Genomic DNA, 20,681 nt, shown 5'->3' on the forward strand with positions numbered 1-20,681 from the left:
TTTAAAATCAGAGGGTTGTACTAAGTGTGCTTTCATTTCTTAGGTTCTCAGATCAAGCCAGCTAGAATACGCATGGCTCTGTTCAAGATTGCTTTATATCTCATCGTCTCCCAAAGTAAGATGCAAATTCTTCTCAAGCACAATGATGCCCCTGAAATTGCTGAACATATTTAAGTGAGATTTGAAGTCTGACATTTCTTGGCTGAAAGATATGATGGATTAACCTTTCAGTAACCTGTCCAGACAGCACATGAGTTCTGCTCTCAGTGAGAGACGTACTGCTCCCGGGCTGGGACAGAAGAGAACGTTTTTCACCCAAGCATATAGTTTCTTATGGTTTTTGTCTCATAAAGCCTCGTGCAATCCAACCCCAGCCCCGTTGGTCTAACCGCTGCTTTTTATTACACGTTGCTAGAGGCAAGCTCATCTCTGCAAGCTCCCCTAAATGCTCTTTCCAGTATGGCTCCTGAGCATTTCCTTTGAGTGTTCGTCTGCCCTTGCTTCCGGCCTTCCTGCTTTCTATCCTCTTCCCTCTCAATCTAGAAAGGAATATGCGTATGTGAAAGATTATGCAGACAGTTAGTGACTAAGAAAAATCAAAAACCCTGAGCCTGTAATTCTCAGGCTTCCAACACATGTGCCTCAATCACCAAAATCTTTGCCCACCTCTCCTCTGACCCTGGGTACCGTTTCCCACGTCATGTGGCTACTTACCCTCTTCCACTTTGTCTCCCCCCCCCCCCACCCCAGCTATCTTGCCCACAGATACCTGCAGGTGCCAATCGGTCGCTTTTCCCCAGCATCTCCCACCACTGCAGTTGTGATTCCTGGCCTTTTTTCTGCATTGTACATTTCTTTGAAAGTTTACACTGTCAGGAATTTTCTCTCCCTTTTATAATGGGCTGGCAATTCTTTAAAAGCAAGGATAAGTTAGGATTGTGTTCAATTGCAAATAAGAGAAAACTGAATGCTAGTAGTCAAAAGCATGGTTTGTTTTCTCACATATCAGGAAGTTCAGAGGCTGCTGGCACTATTGCTTCTGCTCAACGATGCATAACATCAGGGACTCTAGTTCTTTCTTTCTGGTTTCCTATTTTCAGAGTGTTGTTCTTCATCATTTTCCTTGTGGCTGGATGGTGTCAAGAGGACAGTAAGAGCTCTAGACATAACATCTAAAGGCTGGAGGAAGAGGGATGCCAGCCTCTTTCTTTCCCTCTCTCCTTTCCAAAACGAGCAAGTTTTTCCAGAACTGTCTCCAGCAACCCCTACCGGTTTCATGGATATCATGGTCATTTCTACCTTAAAAAGAGGCTGGGAGATTCGGGAGCAGAACTGCCCCCTTGATCTGTGATAAGCTGTTGCTTGGGACCAGACATCTCTCCACCCTGAGCAAAACCAGGAATCTGTTAGCCAAGAAGGAAGGGAGGGCTGGGCAATCTTATCCATAATGACTTTTCCGATTTGACTTCTGTCTTCCCTCCATTAAGTATCCTTCCACTGACCCCCTACACAGATGTGAAACATCCCATCTGAGACTAAACTTCTTCCACCACGCTTTTGGTGATTCCTCTAACAAGATGTGTTATGTATGTCTTTATCTGCTTCTATGACATCTGTCATCCTCTCCCTGTAATTTGTGAGCTATATTTTGAAAGACAAAAATCCTACTACTCCGCTGTCATTAAATTTGTGATTTGGGGTGAGTTACTTCAGAATGCCTCTGTTTCCACCTGTCCGAATGGGAATGTTAGCAAAGCTGCCTCATGGGGTTATATAACTAATGAATATGATATAAAGCATTTAGGATGGTATCTGACACATACACAGAACTTAGTGTCAGTCCTTCTTCTGTGATTAATATCATCACTTTCAAACTCTCCAGACCTCAGTGGCCCCGTTTGTAATGGAGAATGGAACACAGTCATTTCTAAGACTCTTTATACTGCTTTTATATATTCCTTCAGAAAAAAAAAATTCCTAGAGAGCCTTTCACATAATAGAGTCTCAATAAGTATTTGCTAAAGTGAATTGGCATATCTAAATAATAGACCAGATCATCAGAGAGAGTGTATCGTGTGTAAGCTCTGACAGAACTGAGTTACAAACTTTAAATGCTTTCCTATTGCTTCTGCTTATTAGATGGAGAAGAATCCATAATCATTTGGGAGAGAAAAGTATTTTTAATGGAAACACTCTGTGGCCTGACTCCTGAAGTTTCTCTTGCAGTTATAGATTGCTCGCTACCACAGGCAGACAGAAAACTGACCAGTTTTCAGCTCCAAATGGAAAAGCAGATTGATTTCTGGCATGCTGAAATTCTTTCCAGTGTCTTCTATGTCCTCAGGTTGCTGACAGTGGGCTTTTTCAGTCAAAGCTGACATGTTATGAACGGAGTTGTCCTGTGACACGCGTCCATTTGCAACATGTATGATGATACCGTCCAATTTTTCCTACACGTTTGTGCCCCAGAGAAATGCGACCTAATTGTCAGTTGCAATGCCAGCTGCCACTGCCAAATTCCAATTAGTCTTCACACACAAAAGAAATGCACCTCCAAAGTTAGATTCTTAAGCTCGTGGTGTTAAACCAATATTTTCTGAAATGTAGGTTGCTCATGTGCTGAGGTGACTAAATAACATCAGATATGTAACAGAGAGCGAGCTGAATCCACTCTGAGGGACTAAGCTAGAACACAAACCATAGAAAGTTTGCATGCAATAGGGCAGTAGCTTGAGATGGAAAAATTGGTTACATGCTAGAGTGCAGTGTGCTGAGTTATCACCATTACTGAGAAACAAGCTAACTGACATTTGAACACCAGGTGTGTGCGTGCAGGTGTGTGGACCACTTCATTCCTTGCTGGCAGACACACAAGACCTGGATCATTGTCTCACAGTGGCCCATTTCTGGCATGACATGCTTGGTCCGAATTGAATGCTTGGTCAAAGTCATCTGTGTGCAATATACGTACATTTATCAACCTGCCACATTCTCCTTTGGGTCTGAGGCAAATGAAATGACTGTCTTTCCAGCAGGTACCACTCAAGCCTTCCAGGAGGAAAAGATCAAAACAGCATGTTTCTCTGTCATCCTTTGTTTTTCAGTCTTCTTTCCTTTTTACATTTTAGCTTTATGAACATGACCATTCTCATTACCATGTTTATAGCCAGTTTCTTTCTTCTGTTGAGTTGTTTGATTTTGCTCACCTGCGGGCAGTTCTCTCTAAGACACGGTGAGCATCTCGATTCTGCAATCACAAAACTCCGTGCATCGGCTCCCCTAGCGCGCGCTGGCTGAGCCCAAAACCCACAAGTGCAGGCCGCCCCTCCACTAATTGTGTCGCCAAATGGAGTTTGCTCTCATTTGTTTAACCACCCAGTTGTAATTGAATCCTGATGGGAAGCTGGGTTTCCATCCAGAATTATTCCCCTTCTCCTGCCGAGAACGTGGTATAGTGGCCATTTCTTCCCCACAGCAGCCCTAGAACAGTTTGCAGATGGTTTCATCCCTCTGTCCTCTGTGATGTTTTCCAGCCTGGGAGCGATTATGGCCTTGAGACTGTAGGCGCCATTACCAAGGGATATTTCTCCTGTTGCTCTCTCTCTGCATCACTGGAAACCTTATAACAAAGCATAATGATGCATCCCTTCCTTCTTTCTCCCTATCTCACCATCCTAAGAGTGCCCTAAAAATGTTTGGCTAGAATATCCATGCCTAAGTTCTACTTTTACCTAAATTGGCTACAACCAGTTTGGAGATACCCAAGTGAATATTTCTCGAAATCTGATCTCCTGGCCACCTGCAGCAGTATCACCTAGAGCAGTGATCTCAAAATATGGTCCCTGACCTACAGCATCAGCATCACCTGGAAATTTGTTAGAAATGCAGATTCACAGGCCTCACCCAAACCTACTGAATGAGAATTTCTGGAGGTGCGGACCAGAAATACGTGTTTTGAAACAACTCCTCCAGCTGAATGAATGCATGAGAACCACTGAGTTAAAGCTCTTGTTAAAAATTCAGATTCCTGGGCCTGTTCCACTACTTACTAAATAAGAATTCGTTACAGATAAGACCCAGAAAGGTAGGTAGGTATAGGTAGATTAGATAGATAGGTAGATATGTGTGTGTGTGTGTGTGTGTGTGTGTGTGTGTGTGTGTGTATTTAAATTTTATCTTGAAATGATTTTAGATTTACAGAAGAGTTACAAAGATAGAATTCCTATATACCCATCTTTGATTTCCCCCAAATGTTAATACTTTAAATAACTAGTGTACATTTATGAAAATTGAGAAATTAACAATGTAAAAATACTCTTAACTACAGACTTTATTCAAATTTCACCAGTTTTTACATGAATGTCTTTTTGCTGTCCAAGGATCCAATCCAGATTTCAGTTTCTCAGTCTTTTATTTCATGATCTTGACAATTTTGAAAAGTACAAGTCAGGTATTTTGTAGAATGTCCCTCAATTTGAATTCTTTTCTGACATTTTCTCATGAGCAGATGAAGATTAAGGTTATGGGTTTGGGGAAGAGTAAAATACAAATGGGGTCACCCTTATCATCACATCATATCAGGGGGCACGTTAAATCAACATGACTTAGCACTAGTGATGTTAACTTAGTGGTCCAGTTAGAGTCTGCCAAGTTTATCCACTGTTCAGTTATTCTTTTTCCTTTTCCATATTCTTAAGCTAGGCACTAAGTCCAGACTACACTTAAGGGCAAAAAAATTAATCTCCACCTCTTCAAAGGAAGAATATCAAAGAAGTTGTAGGCATATGTTTAAACCACCAGAATAATTAGTAAATATTTGGGGTGAGATTCTTTTAAGCTATATAAATGTTCAGTGTCTCCTTATAATTTCCCACATGAAGTTTAGCATTCATCAGTGGACCTTGCCTGCAGCAGTTTTTCCTCTAATGTTCTAATGGTGATATTCCATGTCCCTCATTCCTTCAAAATTTATTAGTTGGGATTGTTCTGTGAGGAGGATTCATTCCCTCTTTCCTATTTATTGATTATTTTGGTCATTTATTTTTTAATAGTATGGATTCCTGAGTATGTATTGTGTGTATTCTTTGGATAGTTATTCAGTACCATCATCATTTATTTTGTTGCTAATATTATTCTAGCTTTGTTCATTGGGAGCTCTTTTAGGTTGGCTCCTATGTCCTTCTGACATCCCCCCTTCCATTTTTTTTTTTTCTTTTGTGGACTTCTTGCTTCCTGACATGACAAGTTGATCCAGACTTGTCTTGCATGTGCTTTGCCCCAACTTCAGAATCACCCATTTCTCCAAAGAGACCTGGTTCTTTTTGTTGAAAGATGGTATTTCAAAACCAGTCTGGTCACTAGATGTGGCTTTGGAGTGTCACTACTTCTAGACTCTCTCAATGGATAGTGGTAGGGTACCTATGTATGTATGTATACTAGCCCACATATGCACGTATGTATGTATAAGATAACCCAAGCATGCAAGCGTCTCACTCTAAGCCGTGAGTTTCCACTCTGTCTGACTCCGCCTCACGCCGCATGGTCCATTCTAGCCACATTCTCTTGTTTGCGTTTAAATTCTTTACCTAACTCTGAGAGACCTGGTTCCCATTATATACAATTTCTTTCTTGTTTTGTTGGACTCCAGTATGGGTAGCAGTTCCAGCATTGCTAACTTGTATCCCTGTGGAAAATTTACAAATTAGAGTACCATTTTATGTGCTGTTCTTCTTGTCTTTATCCTTAGAGTTTCCGGTCATACACTATTTTTAAAATTTACTTAGGACAACTCCTTTCCTATTCATCCCCTTCAGTGAAATTCTCTGATACATTTATAATGCAGTTCGTTTGTTGAAGTCTGCATTCCATTTTAGGATCCCCTAGTTTTTGGTTGATTTTGCATACAGTAAAGTCCAGTTGTTGTGACGCGTTGTTCTTAGGGTTTTGGCAAGTGCCTGGAATCATGTCTCTACATCACAGTACCATACAGAACATTTCCACTGCCCCCAAGTGCCCTTGTGCAGTCCCGTTGTAGTCAACCCCTCCTCTCTCTCCTAACCGCTGGCATCCACTGATCTACTTTCCACCCCTGTGGTTTTGCTTTTTCCTAGAATGTCATATGAATAGAATTATATAGTATGTAGTCTTCTTGGTTTAACTTTTTCACTTAGCAAAATGCATTTAAGATTCATTCACGTTCTTCCAAGAATCAGTAGTTCCCTTTTGTTGCTGAGTAGTATCCTGTTGCCTGGGTAGACCATGGTTAGTTTATCCATTCACCTGTTGACAGATGTCTTAGTTGTTTCCAGTTTCAGTGATTATGAATGAAGTTTCTATAAACATTTACGAGCACGTTTGTGTGAACATAACTTTTCAATTCACTTGGATAAACAGCTAGGATTGGAACCACTGCTTGATATGTTAACTCTATATTTCACACTTTGGAAATGCTGAACTATTTTCCCAACTGGTTGTACCATTGTGCATTTCCACCAGCGGTGAATGAGCATCCTGTTGCTCTGCATCTTCTCTAGTGTTTCGTATTGTTAGTATTTTTTAAAAGCTCTTTTAATAGGTATTTAGTAATATATCATCGTGGTTTTTTCTGCTTTTTTGGAGGAGGAGTTGTTTAGCTCTTCTTTCTCTTCTTAAAGTAGAAGTTTAGGTTGCTGATTTTGGATGTTTCTTCTTTCCGAACATAAGCATTTAATGATATCTATTTCCTTATAAACATCAGTTTAGCTGTAATCTATACATTTTGAGATGTTGCAGTTTCATTTTCATTTAGTTAGAAATACTTTTAAATTTCCCTTGACACTTCCTCTTTGACCCGTGGGTAGTTTAGATGTGTGTTGTTTAATTTCCAAGTGTTCAGAGATTTTCCTGTTTTCTTTCTGTTATTGATTTCCAGTTTGATTCTGTTATGGTCTGAGAGCGTAATGTTCTTTTGAATTTAAGTTTTTTTTTCTCTTTTATGACCCAGAAGATGGTCTAGCTTAATGAATGTTCCATTTTCCGTTTGAAAAGAATGTGTACTCTTCTGTTGTCCTGGGGATCGCTCTGTAAATGTCAATTAGGTCAAGTTGGTTGATAGTGTTGCTGGACTTCTATACTTTATAGAAGGACCATCGGTGATTTCAAGCACATTGAAGGTTGAGAGCCACTTAGAGAGAGCTGACACTGATTGGGATAAAGATGTAATGGCGGTTCACTTTTGGATTAGAGTTTATACTTTTCTATGCTTATGGAAGCCTAGTAGCTTCCACCCAGTTGTTGATGCTCTGGGTTTAAGCTTGTTGATTATGGGTATCTCCACATTACAAAAACAACAAGGTTTTCCTCTTGTCTCTGCCCCTAGGTCTTCTGCCCATTGGATGACCTTTGGGGCCTTTCCTACAAATATCCTCTTTACCTCTTTTGTCTATGCCAGCCTTTCTTAAGTTGTGTTTCATTAAAAAAAACAAAAAAACAAAGAAAACCACTAGATCCAGGAGCTGCTACTAAGCAGGTGTTGAGTAGTGGGGAGGGTGTCAGTTGCTTACTAAACTGCTGCATATTCCCCTGTCTTGAAATTCATAAGCCAGTCAATACCATAATGGTCCTGAGAAGTCTGGAATAAACACATCTATTTTTCAATTTAATCCCCTTTTCTACTAACATGAAATGGGCAATGCTAACTACCTTATAAGGATTTTAAAGATCAGATAACATACATAGAACACACACTCGTAGGTTGGGCACATAGTATGTGGTCAATAAAGAATTATTACTCTGATTTATAATAGTTGATCTTGTTCTTGTTTTATTTTTAGATTTACTCCATTGGCTGTGAGCTTGAAAAGTTGGAACGGGTATAACGGGGAAAAAATTATGAGAATGCAAACACCAGAAAAGCAATAGAAATTGACATGAGTTTTACCTGTTCAAGTACTTTTATATTGTAGTTGACTGTGGTTTTCTTGTAGTGTATTACATTCATTTTAAAGGCCTCCCATCCAGTTTGTCTACCTAAACCTACCTCTCCAGAATCAGTATCACTGGTACTCCTGTGCATACAAGTGCATTACTAAGAGAATGAGGCTGTGCCTTACCATGGAAGGTGCACCAAGTATGAACTCAGCATATCGTCCTAAGCCTTCCTCATTCAGCAAATCACCAAGGAAGTGCTATGCACTCAGAATTTGCAGGTTCCTGCTCCCCATCTACTTTCCCTGGTTTGTTTGGTATCTGTGTGAGAACTTTATTGACACTCTGCTTTCTTTTCTTACACAGGTGGGCTCTGCATTGCCCAGTCCGTGAGAATCCCCCAAGAACGCAAAGACAGGACCATTGACTTCGATAGAATTATCAAACAGCTCCTGGACACACCCAACTCCAGGGCTGTCGTGATTTTTGCCAACGATGAGGATATCAAGTAAGGCTGACTGGTGAAATTCGTTAATATGCATGTTGCAATTTAGGAGACAGACAGATCAGGATCCTGGCAGACAAAGGGGAAAAGATAGCACAGAATCAAATCAATAATTACATGGTGGCAAAGTCTGTTCACGCTTTCTACCCAACATAAGTAGTTAGAGCGAACTATGGAAGCAGCAGCATGTTTCTGTCATATATTTCCCCCCATTAGGTAAAAAAACGTATTCAGTGACTTGTACAAAGAGAAAACCCCTGGACTTTCCGAAGGTTCTTTTATTAAATAATATATCCACGTGTAACAGACTTTTATCTAAAGAGTGGTTCTTCTTAATGTAAAAGAAAAATGCCTTATGTTTCTGGCCATATTACTCCTGCTTTGGACTTCGTGTGTTCAAAACCAAACTTGTCATATCTCTGCATTCTCCAATCCACTTGTTGTCTCTTTCTTTACCTTGATCCTCCTTGGTGTCAACAATCTGATTGTTAATTTTGACTTTCCTTTTTAGCTCATTCCTTGGCCAAGCTGTGGAGGGCTAACCTTCGAAATGTTTCTAGAACACAAATAGGCCCTGTTTCCATTTCTGACCACTGCCACCTCGGTTGGTCCAGAATCCTTATCATTTTTAGAACAAACAGGAATTACACCTGATTTAAAATATCAAAAAATGTTAAAAAATCTAGATTAAAAAAAAAGCTGCATTCATCCTGTCTCATAGCTAACAACTTCTCCTTTCCAGATGCTATAGCTAATAACCAGTGTCTTGTAGATTTTTCTAGAGACAGTGTGTATATTTTTACACAAATGGTAGAACACTATGTGTTGTTCTCCCCCCCTGCTCGCCTTCACTCACTCTTTTTTCATGGAAGTTTCTGAATACCTATAGATCTATTCGATCTTTTCAATAGCCACGCAGAATTTCATTTTATATATTTCCTGTAATTTATCTAACTGCTCCCTTCCTGATTGACATTTAAGTTTGATTACAGACTTTTGCAATTATAAATTGTGTTGCGGTAAACTTTCTCTTCCACAAATCTGTGTGTGCAAATATGAAATATTAATATACACATACTTTACAATGTGTGGTATACAATATTAACATACTGCAAATATATAATAATGTACAAGTGTATTACTTTATATATTTGTAAGTATTTAAAACAGAAATTCCTGGAAAAGAAGTTTCCAGGGCAAAGATGCGTTCCTTCTTAAATGGGAATATTGTTTTCCAAAGAGATGTTGCCGATTTACACCTCTGCTGATGGGAAAGAGCTGTGTGGATTTTTTTAATCTTAGTTTGTCTCACAGTTCAAAATAATATGTCATTTAATTTGAAGGTGAATATCTTTTATTAAGGGTAAAGTTGAAGGTTCCAGGCCATTGTTACCCCCACGTGGAGTATTGCATCTCCGTCATTGCCAGCCTGCCGGTCCTGTGTCTCCCCCTCCATGTGTATTCTCCATCTGCTTCTGAATCCACCCATCACTTAATTGGAGTCTGTATTCTCCACTAGTCTGTACGCATCATTAAGGTGGAGGTGATGCCCCTTTTGACTTCCTTTCATAACCTTAACCCCATCACAGTTTTGAGCTCTGACATGGGTGGCAGGACGAGTAAATGAGAAGAGTATTAAACCTCAAGTCAGGATACCCGAGGATGGATTTTTTTTTTTTTTTTTTTTGCTACTTAAATGACCACTCTCTCACCTTGGGCAAGCCTCTCCCCACACCCTACTTCCCTGACTCTTTGAGACCTCAGTTTTCCCATCAGTAAAATGAAAATCCTTTTGAGCTCTTTCTATGATGATCTGGACTTCTGCTTTTCTAGCTTTATTTCATTCCATGCTCCCTCGTGGTTTGTGTACTGCAGGCAAGGGGCCATTTGTGTTTCCTCCTTCCTGGGTCTTTGTACATTCTCTTCCAGCTACCTGGAATGCTTTGCTTCCCCACTTCATCATTTTAGTGCCATCGATAGTGTTGCTTTTGAAGGAAGATTTCTCTGAACAATGTAGCTTTGATAAGTTTGTCATAACAACTCAGTTTCATAGTTGATGTCACTGATGTAATTTTACATCCTTTGATCATTTAAGTAGTGTCTGTATTCTCCACTAGTCTGTAGGCATCACTAAGACAGAGATGATGCCCCTTTTGACTTCCTTTCATATCTTTAGCCCTTATCACGGTGCTCAGTACATGGCAGATGCTCAATGAATGTCATCAAATGAGAATGAATCAAATGCCTAGTCTGTTTAATAATTTAAGTAAAGGCCTCTCTCTCTGAACTTCATGATGCTTTAAAATGTGGTCCTATTTTTGCATGTAGACCCTGCCTTCACTCACTCAGTTCTCCACCTACAATGCATGACTTGTCCTCCAGTGTGTCTTCATCACTCCTCCATCAGGACTTTGGCTCATGGTGTTCCTCCCCTCCGTCTCTACCTGTTGAGATTGTGTCTGTTCTTCAAGGTTTATTTCAAACGTGCCTTTCTCCATGAAACTGTTTCTGATCACCCCTTGGACGTATCATTTCTCTCCTTATAAAACGCTGATTCTCTTGCTCTTAGGGCATTTTCTTCAACACTTTGTGATTTAGTTATTTAAGGCACTTTGTTGTTGTAATATTACTCTTGCTTTTTTTTTGCTCCAGATCTTGTCAACTCATACTTTTCTTAATCATCTCATAAATTTTTTTCATACATATTTTGCACATTCTAAAATGTGTAGTACATTGATAAGGTGTGGCCCCCTGTTTATATTTATGCACATGGCACATAAAAGATTTATTTACTCATAGCTCTGGTGATTAATTGGTTGTAATATCCTTGACTTGCAGGTAGTGTGAGGTTTTAGTTTGCAGTGTAAAAAGGTATAAAATCTGCTCAATAGCTATGCTCATTATTTTTCGCATGGGAGTTTGTGGTTGAATACCATTGTGTAGTGTGACTCATAGAAGTGACAGCAGTAATAGTTTTTGAGCACAGTAATAAAAGTCAAGTGCATATATAAGTTTCTTCCAAAACATGAACTTAAGCCCACTGTTAACCCACAATGTTATGTTATTTCTTTTTTCAGAAGATTTACACTGTAGATGGGGAATTTTGAGATTTCTTAGAACATTAATTTCATATACTTTGTCAGAGAATAGCAGTGAGAAGACCTTAATATCTAGATTTTGGAGCTAAGTGCTTAATCAGTCATGGGTACTGATAATTTGAATGTTAGACAAGAGTGTATTGTTTTCCTGAAACAATTTTTTTTCGGATTATAAAAGTAACACAGGGCTATTGTAATCCATTGGAAAATAATGGAAACATTTTTGTCGTTGCATTTTAGTTAAAGGAATCCTTATGTTTACTCTGCCCCCTGATTATCTAGAAAAATTAAAGTTTAGAGAGAATAATCACAAATCAGGATTGCAAGTAATCCCCTATAAAACTTGCTATCCCAACACTCAGAGATAACCGCTAATAAAATTCTGGTTTAACGTTTGCAATTATTTTATTCTAAACATAAGTAAGTTTTCCCCAACAGAATCAGGATCGCATAGAATTTGATATTCTGCTTTTTGCAATTCACATCTCATACCATAATATGCTTAAATGGTTTAATCTTATTTCTCTTAATAAATTAACCCACACTTTTATGTAAACACATTAAGGCGAATATTTACTTTTTGTATTTATATCAGTTTTGTCTTTCTTACCTTGTTATAGTTGGCTTCTCCCCATCCTTTTCATGCTCTTCAAACTTCATCAGCACTTTCTCAATGAATTGTTATTAGCAACAAATTGTGTATTATCCTTATTTTTCTGTGCTGTCATACAACTCTATACTTTTAAGTATGCATATATTCATATATGTGGGGCCAGCCTTCATTATGTAAGAACTGAATAATCTTTTGCAGTTTTTTTAATTTGACTTTTTTTTTCTTAACAATACCTTGCAGAAATCAAACTATGTATAATTTTAATTGGTCTCTAATCCATCCTTTGGATGCACTGTCATTTCTTTAACCAATCCCTTATTGCTCTGCATTTAGGTTTTCTCCAGTAATGAACATATGATTTTCACAGCATCAGTAATCATATCCTTTGGATAGATTAGTATCAATAGAAATGGTATCTCTATGGATAGAGTATAAATGATTGTGTTTTATTTTTGTGAAAATAATAAAGGCACATAATTTTTTAAAAAAACAAAATATGACTGAAACATTTTTGATGCAAAATATTGGTCTCCTGTCCCATCCCACCATACTCTCTGGTTTTGTTCTCCTTGAGCAATTATTTTATTTCTTTAAGCTAATTCTACTGCTCTTACCTGCATAATGTGCTTATACTGCAATTTTGGAACTATTACTTTAAAATATTATCTATCAGTTCCTCTTATGTGAGGTAGAATTTGGCTCATTTACACCTCCTGTATCTTCCCAACATTGTTCTATCAGATTTTCATTTAGTAAAAATCAGAGTTGACATTACTGTGATAGTATAAATATTATATACTATAGCATGAAGTATTTTTTCTATGATATGATTTTGGGGGAAAAACTTTTTGTTTTTCCTGGAGTTAATATGACAGTTTTTTTACTTGCATAGTTATCTTTAATATTTTATTATTAATGTCCTAGGTCTATCACTTTTCCCATATGTTCATATATATAAAATAATCTGAGAGTTCCATTACTTTTTGGGACACTTCCCTCCTGAAAGCTCCCTCTTTCTGTTTTAAACTAGACTGGTCTCTATTATTTTAAGATTTTCTTTTTCTTTCTCTCTCTCTTTCTTTCATTTTTATTCATCATCTATTTTCTTTTTTTGCTTAAGCGCACCCTCCAATGATTTTCTAGTAAAGGAAAAACTAAAGAAAAACTTTTTTGTGTGTTTCACGCCTAAAAATATTCTTATCCTGCCTCCACACTTAATTACTAGTTGGAAATGTAAGGTGTGGTCTCATATTTATTTTTAAATACATCATACCTGGCACGTAAATGATTTATAGCAAGTAGCTATGGTGACTAATGAGTTACAAAACTTGAAACTTGCAAGGAATTTGAGATTCTAAGTTTGGATAGAAAAATCTTTAAGATCCCTCGGATATCTATCTATCTATCTCTCTGTCTGTCCATCTATCTGTCTGTCTATCTACCTTTATTAGATGCCAGTTCTACTTGTATAGAGATTCTGTGTGTGTTAAATATTAGAATTCTAGATTATGAATGTTTTTTTCTCAAAATTTGGAAGGCATTACTTCATCATCTGTCATCCTTTTTTTTTTTTTTCCTTCTCTTGAGAGGTTGGTAATATTCTGCTTCTTATTACTCTCCAGAGATCCCAGTTTTCTCTTGAAAGCTTTATTCTCACTTTTTCTAGAATTCTTAATTCTGTGACATGCTTTATTTTCCCCCATCAAATTGATGGATGAGTCTCTTTAATTTGGAAATGCATACTTTCAATTCCTTGCAGTTTTTTTTCCATTAAAAAATTATTTAAAACTTTAATTTCTCTTTACATTTGTTCTGGAAATGCTATTAGTTGGATGTAAGTCTTCCTCGGTTTATTCTTTAAGACACTTATCTTTTCTTGTGTATGTTATACCTTTTTGTTGTTGTTTTGCTTTCTGAAAATGTTTCTTCACTTTCTTCTTTATCTCTTCTAACTTAATTTTAGTTTCATATTTTTAATAACTAAGGGTTATTTCTTATTGTTGTCTCTATCTCATTCTTGATAATAGAGATGATAATTCTCATTTAACTGCACTTGCTTTTTTTTGTTTCTTTTTTTTTTTGTTTTTTTGGTATATTTTCTCTGCCTCACTCCACACCAGTTTCCTTTCCCTTGTTAATTTATTTGATTTCTATTTTACCTTGGGAATTTTCCAAAATGATGGGTCATTTCCGGCAGTTTCCATTCGAGTAAGACACAGAGAGTTCTATGTACATGGGCAGAATTTGTCAACTGATAGGGCTCTGGGTGGACTTGTCAGGCATCCCAGTGGCCATTCCATGAGAGAATATCTCTGTGTCAGTATCTAGAATCTTTTTCCTGGGGTGGTTCAGATTTTTCCAGAGAAGCTGTTTTCTGCCTGGGACAACACACCCTTGGTTTCTAGAATTCTGTAAGCAGAGGTGAAAATTTCCTAGAGGGTCTTACCATTTCACTTCTTAATGGTAACTTTAACTTCTTCCCTCACTCCCACCACCGTCATGTTTAACTCACCACCTCACATCTACCACCTTCTACTGTTCGGGTGTTCACAGTATCAGAACCTATTCCTTAGGACTTTATTAGAAAATTACCATTCCATATTCTGCCCAGATGAAAGAGAAGGAGACCTTTGGTTTTTGCCATTTCATATACAGTTTTTCAACCAATCATATTGTATTGAACCGTGTACATCTGTGGTACCTGGTATCTACAAGTCCTGAGAGGCAAACCAACCACCACTGCTGTTATTACCCACCAAAGTAGTTTCTGTTGCACAAATGCAATTACCTCTTATCCATCCCCTGTTCTTCCAAAAATATTATTGTATTAATTTCATGAATAATGAGTTTCCCTTTTTTTATTTTCCCTTGTTATTTGTATACTATTTTCATTTATAAACATGAGTTGTACATGTTTCAAGCTTAATGTGAATTTCTGTTCATTTTTATAAATAATTCAAGATGCTTCATTTAGACCGATATATTGCTATCCAGAAAAGATATGTACTACCAGCAGCAAATGGGAGTGCTCATGTCTCCAGCCTCATGCCAAAACTCACAACACAGAATAAAACCAAATGAACGTTTTGGCCAAAATTAAATATTGTGTTCTAATTCACATTTTCTGCCTTTTTCAATTATGTGAATAACCAGCTTACTGGTTATTTATATTACTCCTTTTATCTTTTGATTTTTAATACTCTGCCTATTTACCTCAAGCTACTTTGATTACTTGTCTTATTGGTTTACAAAAACTCTTTATATATTAAGGATGTAAATCCTTTTTCTTACTATTGATCACTTACTTTTTGAGAAATATTAACTTGCTTTTCTTCTGCTTGATTCCTAATATGTATGTGTTCAATAGCTGCTCTTTATCATTAAGATATATTTTTAATATTCCTCTCCACAGGCAGATCCTTGCAGCAGCCAAAAGAGCTGACCAAGTAGGCCATTTCCTTTGGGTGGGATCAGACAGCTGGGGATCCAAAATAAACCCACTGCACCAGCATGAAGATATTGCAGAAGGAGCCATCACCATTCAGCCCAAGCGAGCAACTGTGGAAGGTATGAGTTTTGTCAGTAGCATGATACTCTCAGAGAATGGTTGGTGCTGTGTGGGGTGGCTAAAGCATGTGTCTCTTTGTGGATTGGATTTTTTACATAATTTATGCAGGATAGTTTCAAACTTGCAGCTATGAAATACGAATGAGGCCCTATATCTGGTCTGTTCTTTTAGTTGATAGTCTTCTTTTGAAAAGATCATGTTATGTTCATAATAATATCCCAATTAGCATATATCCTTTGTTTTGTTATGCTATAAGAGCTTTCTGAGAGATCATTACCCTTAATAAGAAGTGAAATAATAACACAATCAAAGTGTATATAAGTGAGCTGCATTTTCTAAGAGAGTATTTTCCCTTTGTAATTTATCCATTACTTCTGTAGCAGGATAACTATAGGGATTCTTTTCCCCCGTTACCTCTTGAGGTCTCTTCTAACCCCCAAAATCATACAGCATATGATCCAGCTCAGGCACCAACATCACCTTGCCTTCCTGAGGCTCTTTTGTTCTTGCTTTCTTTTTCTCTTTCTCTTTCTCTTACCTTCTGAAATTGCTGCCCCTTTTCTTTTCCTTTGCTTTCCTTGCTGCTACAAAGATTCTTCGAGAGGTAGAAGGAGGAGAGGGCATTTATTGGCATCTTTCTGATCTAACAAACGTTGCTGATTACAATTTATGTTCTCCTTTAATTTGAATAGTTATTGCTAAAAGAAGACACTGTAAAGAAAAGCAACTCTTCCATAACCATGTAATAACATAGGTAATGTTATTTTGTTAAATTTTATCAAGAAATGAAGCCATTTTATATACATAGGAATTCTATGTAGGAATAGGAATTAGGAATTCTATGAAAATATTTATGCAGGGATTGTCTTTGAAGAAAAATGTAAGCTAGGGAATGCTTTTATAATTGTGAAATCAGCACAGCCTATGCTTCATTGATTGGCAAAAACATTATTTTAAAAAAGAGAGAGAGATGTAATATTTCAAACAAATACCCTACTGTGTTGAAATTAGAAATGTATAAATATTGATAACCTAATTTTTATTTTGATTTGAAAAGCAGAATGCCAAAATGTCTTAATAAAGCATTTTTTAGGCTGAGGAATGTGACACTGATAATATTATTTTGGGATTCCATTCAGTTAGCACATTCCACACTGCATTGATTCCTTGCTTAAAATAAATCATGACTTTTATGTGCTCTTTGCCCAACTGAGAACTGATTGTGTGTGTAATCTGTGCTCAAGGTTACGTACTGTTCCTCTAACTATAGCTCCAGCAACTTTCCTCCCTGAGTCATCACATTCAGGAACTTTCACTTTATAAATATACCTCCCCCTTTCTTTTACCCACTCCAAAATTGTATTCACTGTCATCACATCATCATTAATGTTTCTTTATATCACAGAATTATAGGTAATGAGCTGTTAGATGTGGAAGAGATCATTTATTGTCAATCAGTTGACAAATGTTGGCTGTCTACTCTCTGACAGGCACTGACCAGGTACTGGTAACCAGAAAACAAAAATTCTTTCCCGCGTGGAGATTAAGGTATAGCAGAGGGAGAGAGATAATTATTAATAGGCTTAATAAATAAGTAAATAATAGACAGTGTTAGCTGTTGGTAAATTGTATAAATTTTATCTCTTTATGGATATTCTCATTTTGTTTATTCATCATTTTCCTAGTTTTCTTTCTTTGTTCATGATTTCCTTTAAATATTTGAGCATACTTAAGACAATTGACTCAAAATCTTTTTCTAGTAAGTCCAGTGTCTGGGCATACTAATGGATGGTTTATGTCATTTTCCCCCTTTGAATGTACTATACTTACCTATTTCTTTGTATGCTTTGTGATTCTTTTGTTGAAAACCGGGCATTTGAATATTATAATGTGGTACCTCTGAAACTCAGATTCTCCATCTTTCCCAGGGTTTGATGTTCTTGCTTGTCAAAGGCAGAAGTTGTTGGTTTGTTTAGTGACTTCTCCAAACTTAAAAAGACAGTATTCCTTATCATGTGTGGTCACTGAACTGCCTGCTCTGTTAGCTTGCATTCAGCTAGCATTTTGACAGAGATTTCCTTGAATGCCAGGAGCTAAAACAAAAAAAATACTTTTCACAGCTGATTAATTTATTAGGGCTGCCATAACAAAGTACTATAGACTGGGTGGCTTAAACAACAGAAATTTATTGTTTCACAGTCTGAAGGCTAGAAGTTCAAGATCAAGGTGTTGGCAGGATTATTCCTTGTTAGGGTTATGAAAGAAAATCTGTTCCATGCCTCTTGCCTACCTTCTGATGATTTTCTGGCAATCTTGGTATTTCTTGGATCCCTTTCATCTTCACATGATGATCTCCCTATGTGTGTATGTCTCTCTGTTCTGATTTTCCCTTTTATGAGGATGCCTTTCATATTGGAAAGGGTCCACTCTAAAGACTTCATCTTAACTTTACTAATTACATTTGTAATGACCTATTTCGAATAAGGTCACATTTGAGATGCTGGGGTTTTGGGTTTCAACATGTGAATTTTGAGGGAGACTTAATTTAACACGTAGCACTCAGTCTTTGTGGATTGGCTCTGTTCTGGGGCCTTCCTTCCACACATAACCAGGCTGTTTGCAATTCTGCCTTAGCCTTTACTTCCTGCTTGTGCTGAACCTAGAGATTAGTCAAAGATGAAAGTTTAAGGTCAGGTCTTCTCATGATTTTTCTGAGCATCCATCCTGCCCTGGATATATGTGTGACTTTCTAAATTCCCCAGTATACACAGGCATTTCAGAATGCCCTAATTTCCCAAAGAAACTCTTTTCAGATTTTCCTCCAAGGCTTTCTGCTGTCTGTTGTTTGTTTCCACCATAGTATTTTGCTCTAGGTGACTATTGGTTTTCCATTCACCTTATAATGTTTATGAACAATGCCTATGTTCTTCCCTCCCTGAATGAGTCCCAAGTTAGGTAAAACAGAGATAAGTATGTTGTGTCAATCCTTCAGGTAGTCCCCATGAAGGTTGGAATAGAGAAACACAGTATTTTGCTAATGAAGTCTACTCTACTCTGTCCTGAGAACCAAGTACTAGGGTCTCCCCCTATGAATGCAGGCTGTGGTCTTCAGGTCTTCAAGACTGCCATTGAGGTAGGGTGGGGTGGGAAAAAGAAAATAAAAATGCAACAAAGCTTTTCTACTGTTTTCAAGTTGGCATTTTTCTTGATTCAGCATTCACTTGATTACTGTAAATCTTTGACCATTGTCCAGAGTTCTGGCAAAGTTGGTTTTGACAATTGCTGCTTATTTTCAATATTTCTGTTGAGGGACAGGTGTTTGGAGCTGCCTGCTCTGCTGTTTTGCTGACATCACACCTGACAAGTGCTATAAAGAAAGAAAAAGTAGAGCAGGGTAAGGGACATCATCAGCAGAGGTGGTGGGTGTTGCAGTTTTAAACAGAGTGGTCAAGGTAGGCTTCATTGACAAGATGACTTTTGTTAAATGATTCAAGGAAGTGAAGGGACCATCCAAGTATATAGCTGGGGGAAGATTTTACTGAGCATAGAAAGCAGTACAAGGGTCCTAGGGCAGGAAGATCCCTGGTGTATGTGAGGAACAAGGAAGCTGATGAGGCTGGAACAGAGTGAGCAAGAAGGAGCTAAAGTCAAAAGATAATGGGAGGAATGGGAGGGTGGGATCACACAGGACCTTGAAGGTCATTGTAAAGATTTTACCATTTATTATGAGTAAAGTAGAAGACCTTTGCAGCATTTGAACACAAGAATAACTTGATCTATCCAACATGTTAAAAAGGATAATACAAGCTCTTAGGTTGAATATAGGGGAACAAGGATGAAGTCTGGGAGAGTGGTTCTGATGCTGTTACAGTACACCACGTAAGAGGTGATAGTAGAATGAAACTGGGAGGAAGCAATGAAGGTAATGAGAAGTGTATGGATTTAAAATATAATTTGAAAGTAAAGCCGATAGGATTTTGGACATAAGAAAGATAAGTCAAGAATGATTGCAAAGTTCTTTACTTGAGCAACTAGAGAGATGGAATTGTCATTAGCTGATGGGAAAAACAATAATTAGAGCAGTTTTTATATGAACAGACAACAATGTCAAATTTGGATGTGTTGAGCTGGAAATATTTATTAGACATCCAAGTGGAGATGTGAAGTAGACAATTGAGAATGTGAGCCTGGAACTTTTAAGAGGATTTTGGAAAGAGAATTATTTTCCTGGAATCATTGAAATAGAGATGACATTTAAAGAAGTAATATAGAAAATAATAGGGAACCAAAGAGTGATTGCTCTAACATTCCGATATTAAGAGGCTGGGAAGAGGAGAAAGTAGATTGACCAGTGAGATCGCATAAAAACAACATGAGCCTGGTTTCTTGGAACCAGGCTAAGAAAATATTTCAGAGTATAAGTATTTCATCAGCATCATCAAAATACTGTTGCTTAGTCAGGTAGAGGTAACGGAGAATTGACCATTTAACTTGGCAGTGTGGAGTTCATTGGTGACTTTTTGACCATTTGTTACATTTGAGTGGTGTTGGCAAAAGCCTGGTTGAAGTACGTTCAAGAGAGAAATGGAGGAGTGAGTCTATAGTTAAATATCATCCCCTAGAACTACTACTACCCTCTCCCAGTTTTCATACCACAGACCTCAAGGAAGGAGGACATGGTCACCCAGATCTTTTGAGTATATTCAAAGGATATTCCACTGTAAATGGCAAAAGAGTGACAATATATAGGACAAATAATAATTCTGTCCTCCAGAATATCAAGCCAATTTTGCATATGAGGTCATGTCATGACACATAGAGCAAAAGCCTTAGAGGAAGGCAAGTTTTTACTATCGTAGCAACGTGATGCAGTCTACTTCTAGGCATTTGTTTCATATATTTGTACTTGTTTATATTTTGGCTTATAGAAAATATGTGGTGTGTGTGTTTGTGTGCATATGTGTGTGTGTGTTATATAATCACCACCAACTG

The 20,681-nt window shown here is 37.6% G+C and overlaps 1 protein-coding gene across 6 annotated transcripts in view; it reads left to right on the forward strand.

Annotated features, from left to right (window-relative positions):
- GRM7 (glutamate metabotropic receptor 7) overlaps positions 1 to 20,681 on the forward strand; it is a 788,856-nt gene that overhangs the window by 413,382 nt on the left and 354,793 nt on the right. For all 6 annotated transcript variants that reach the window (XM_059940238.1, XM_059940239.1, XM_059940241.1 and 3 more), the window contains exons 3-4: positions 8,272 to 8,413; positions 15,534 to 15,688. In XM_059940238.1, the coding sequence (XP_059796221.1) occupies positions 8,272 to 8,413; positions 15,534 to 15,688 (297 nt within the window). The remainder of the gene's footprint in view (positions 1 to 8,271; positions 8,414 to 15,533; positions 15,689 to 20,681) is intronic.

This window comes from Balaenoptera ricei, chromosome 11, assembly GCF_028023285.1.
Source record: "Balaenoptera ricei isolate mBalRic1 chromosome 11, mBalRic1.hap2, whole genome shotgun sequence".
Lineage (NCBI taxonomy): Eukaryota > Metazoa > Chordata > Mammalia > Artiodactyla > Balaenopteridae > Balaenoptera > Balaenoptera ricei.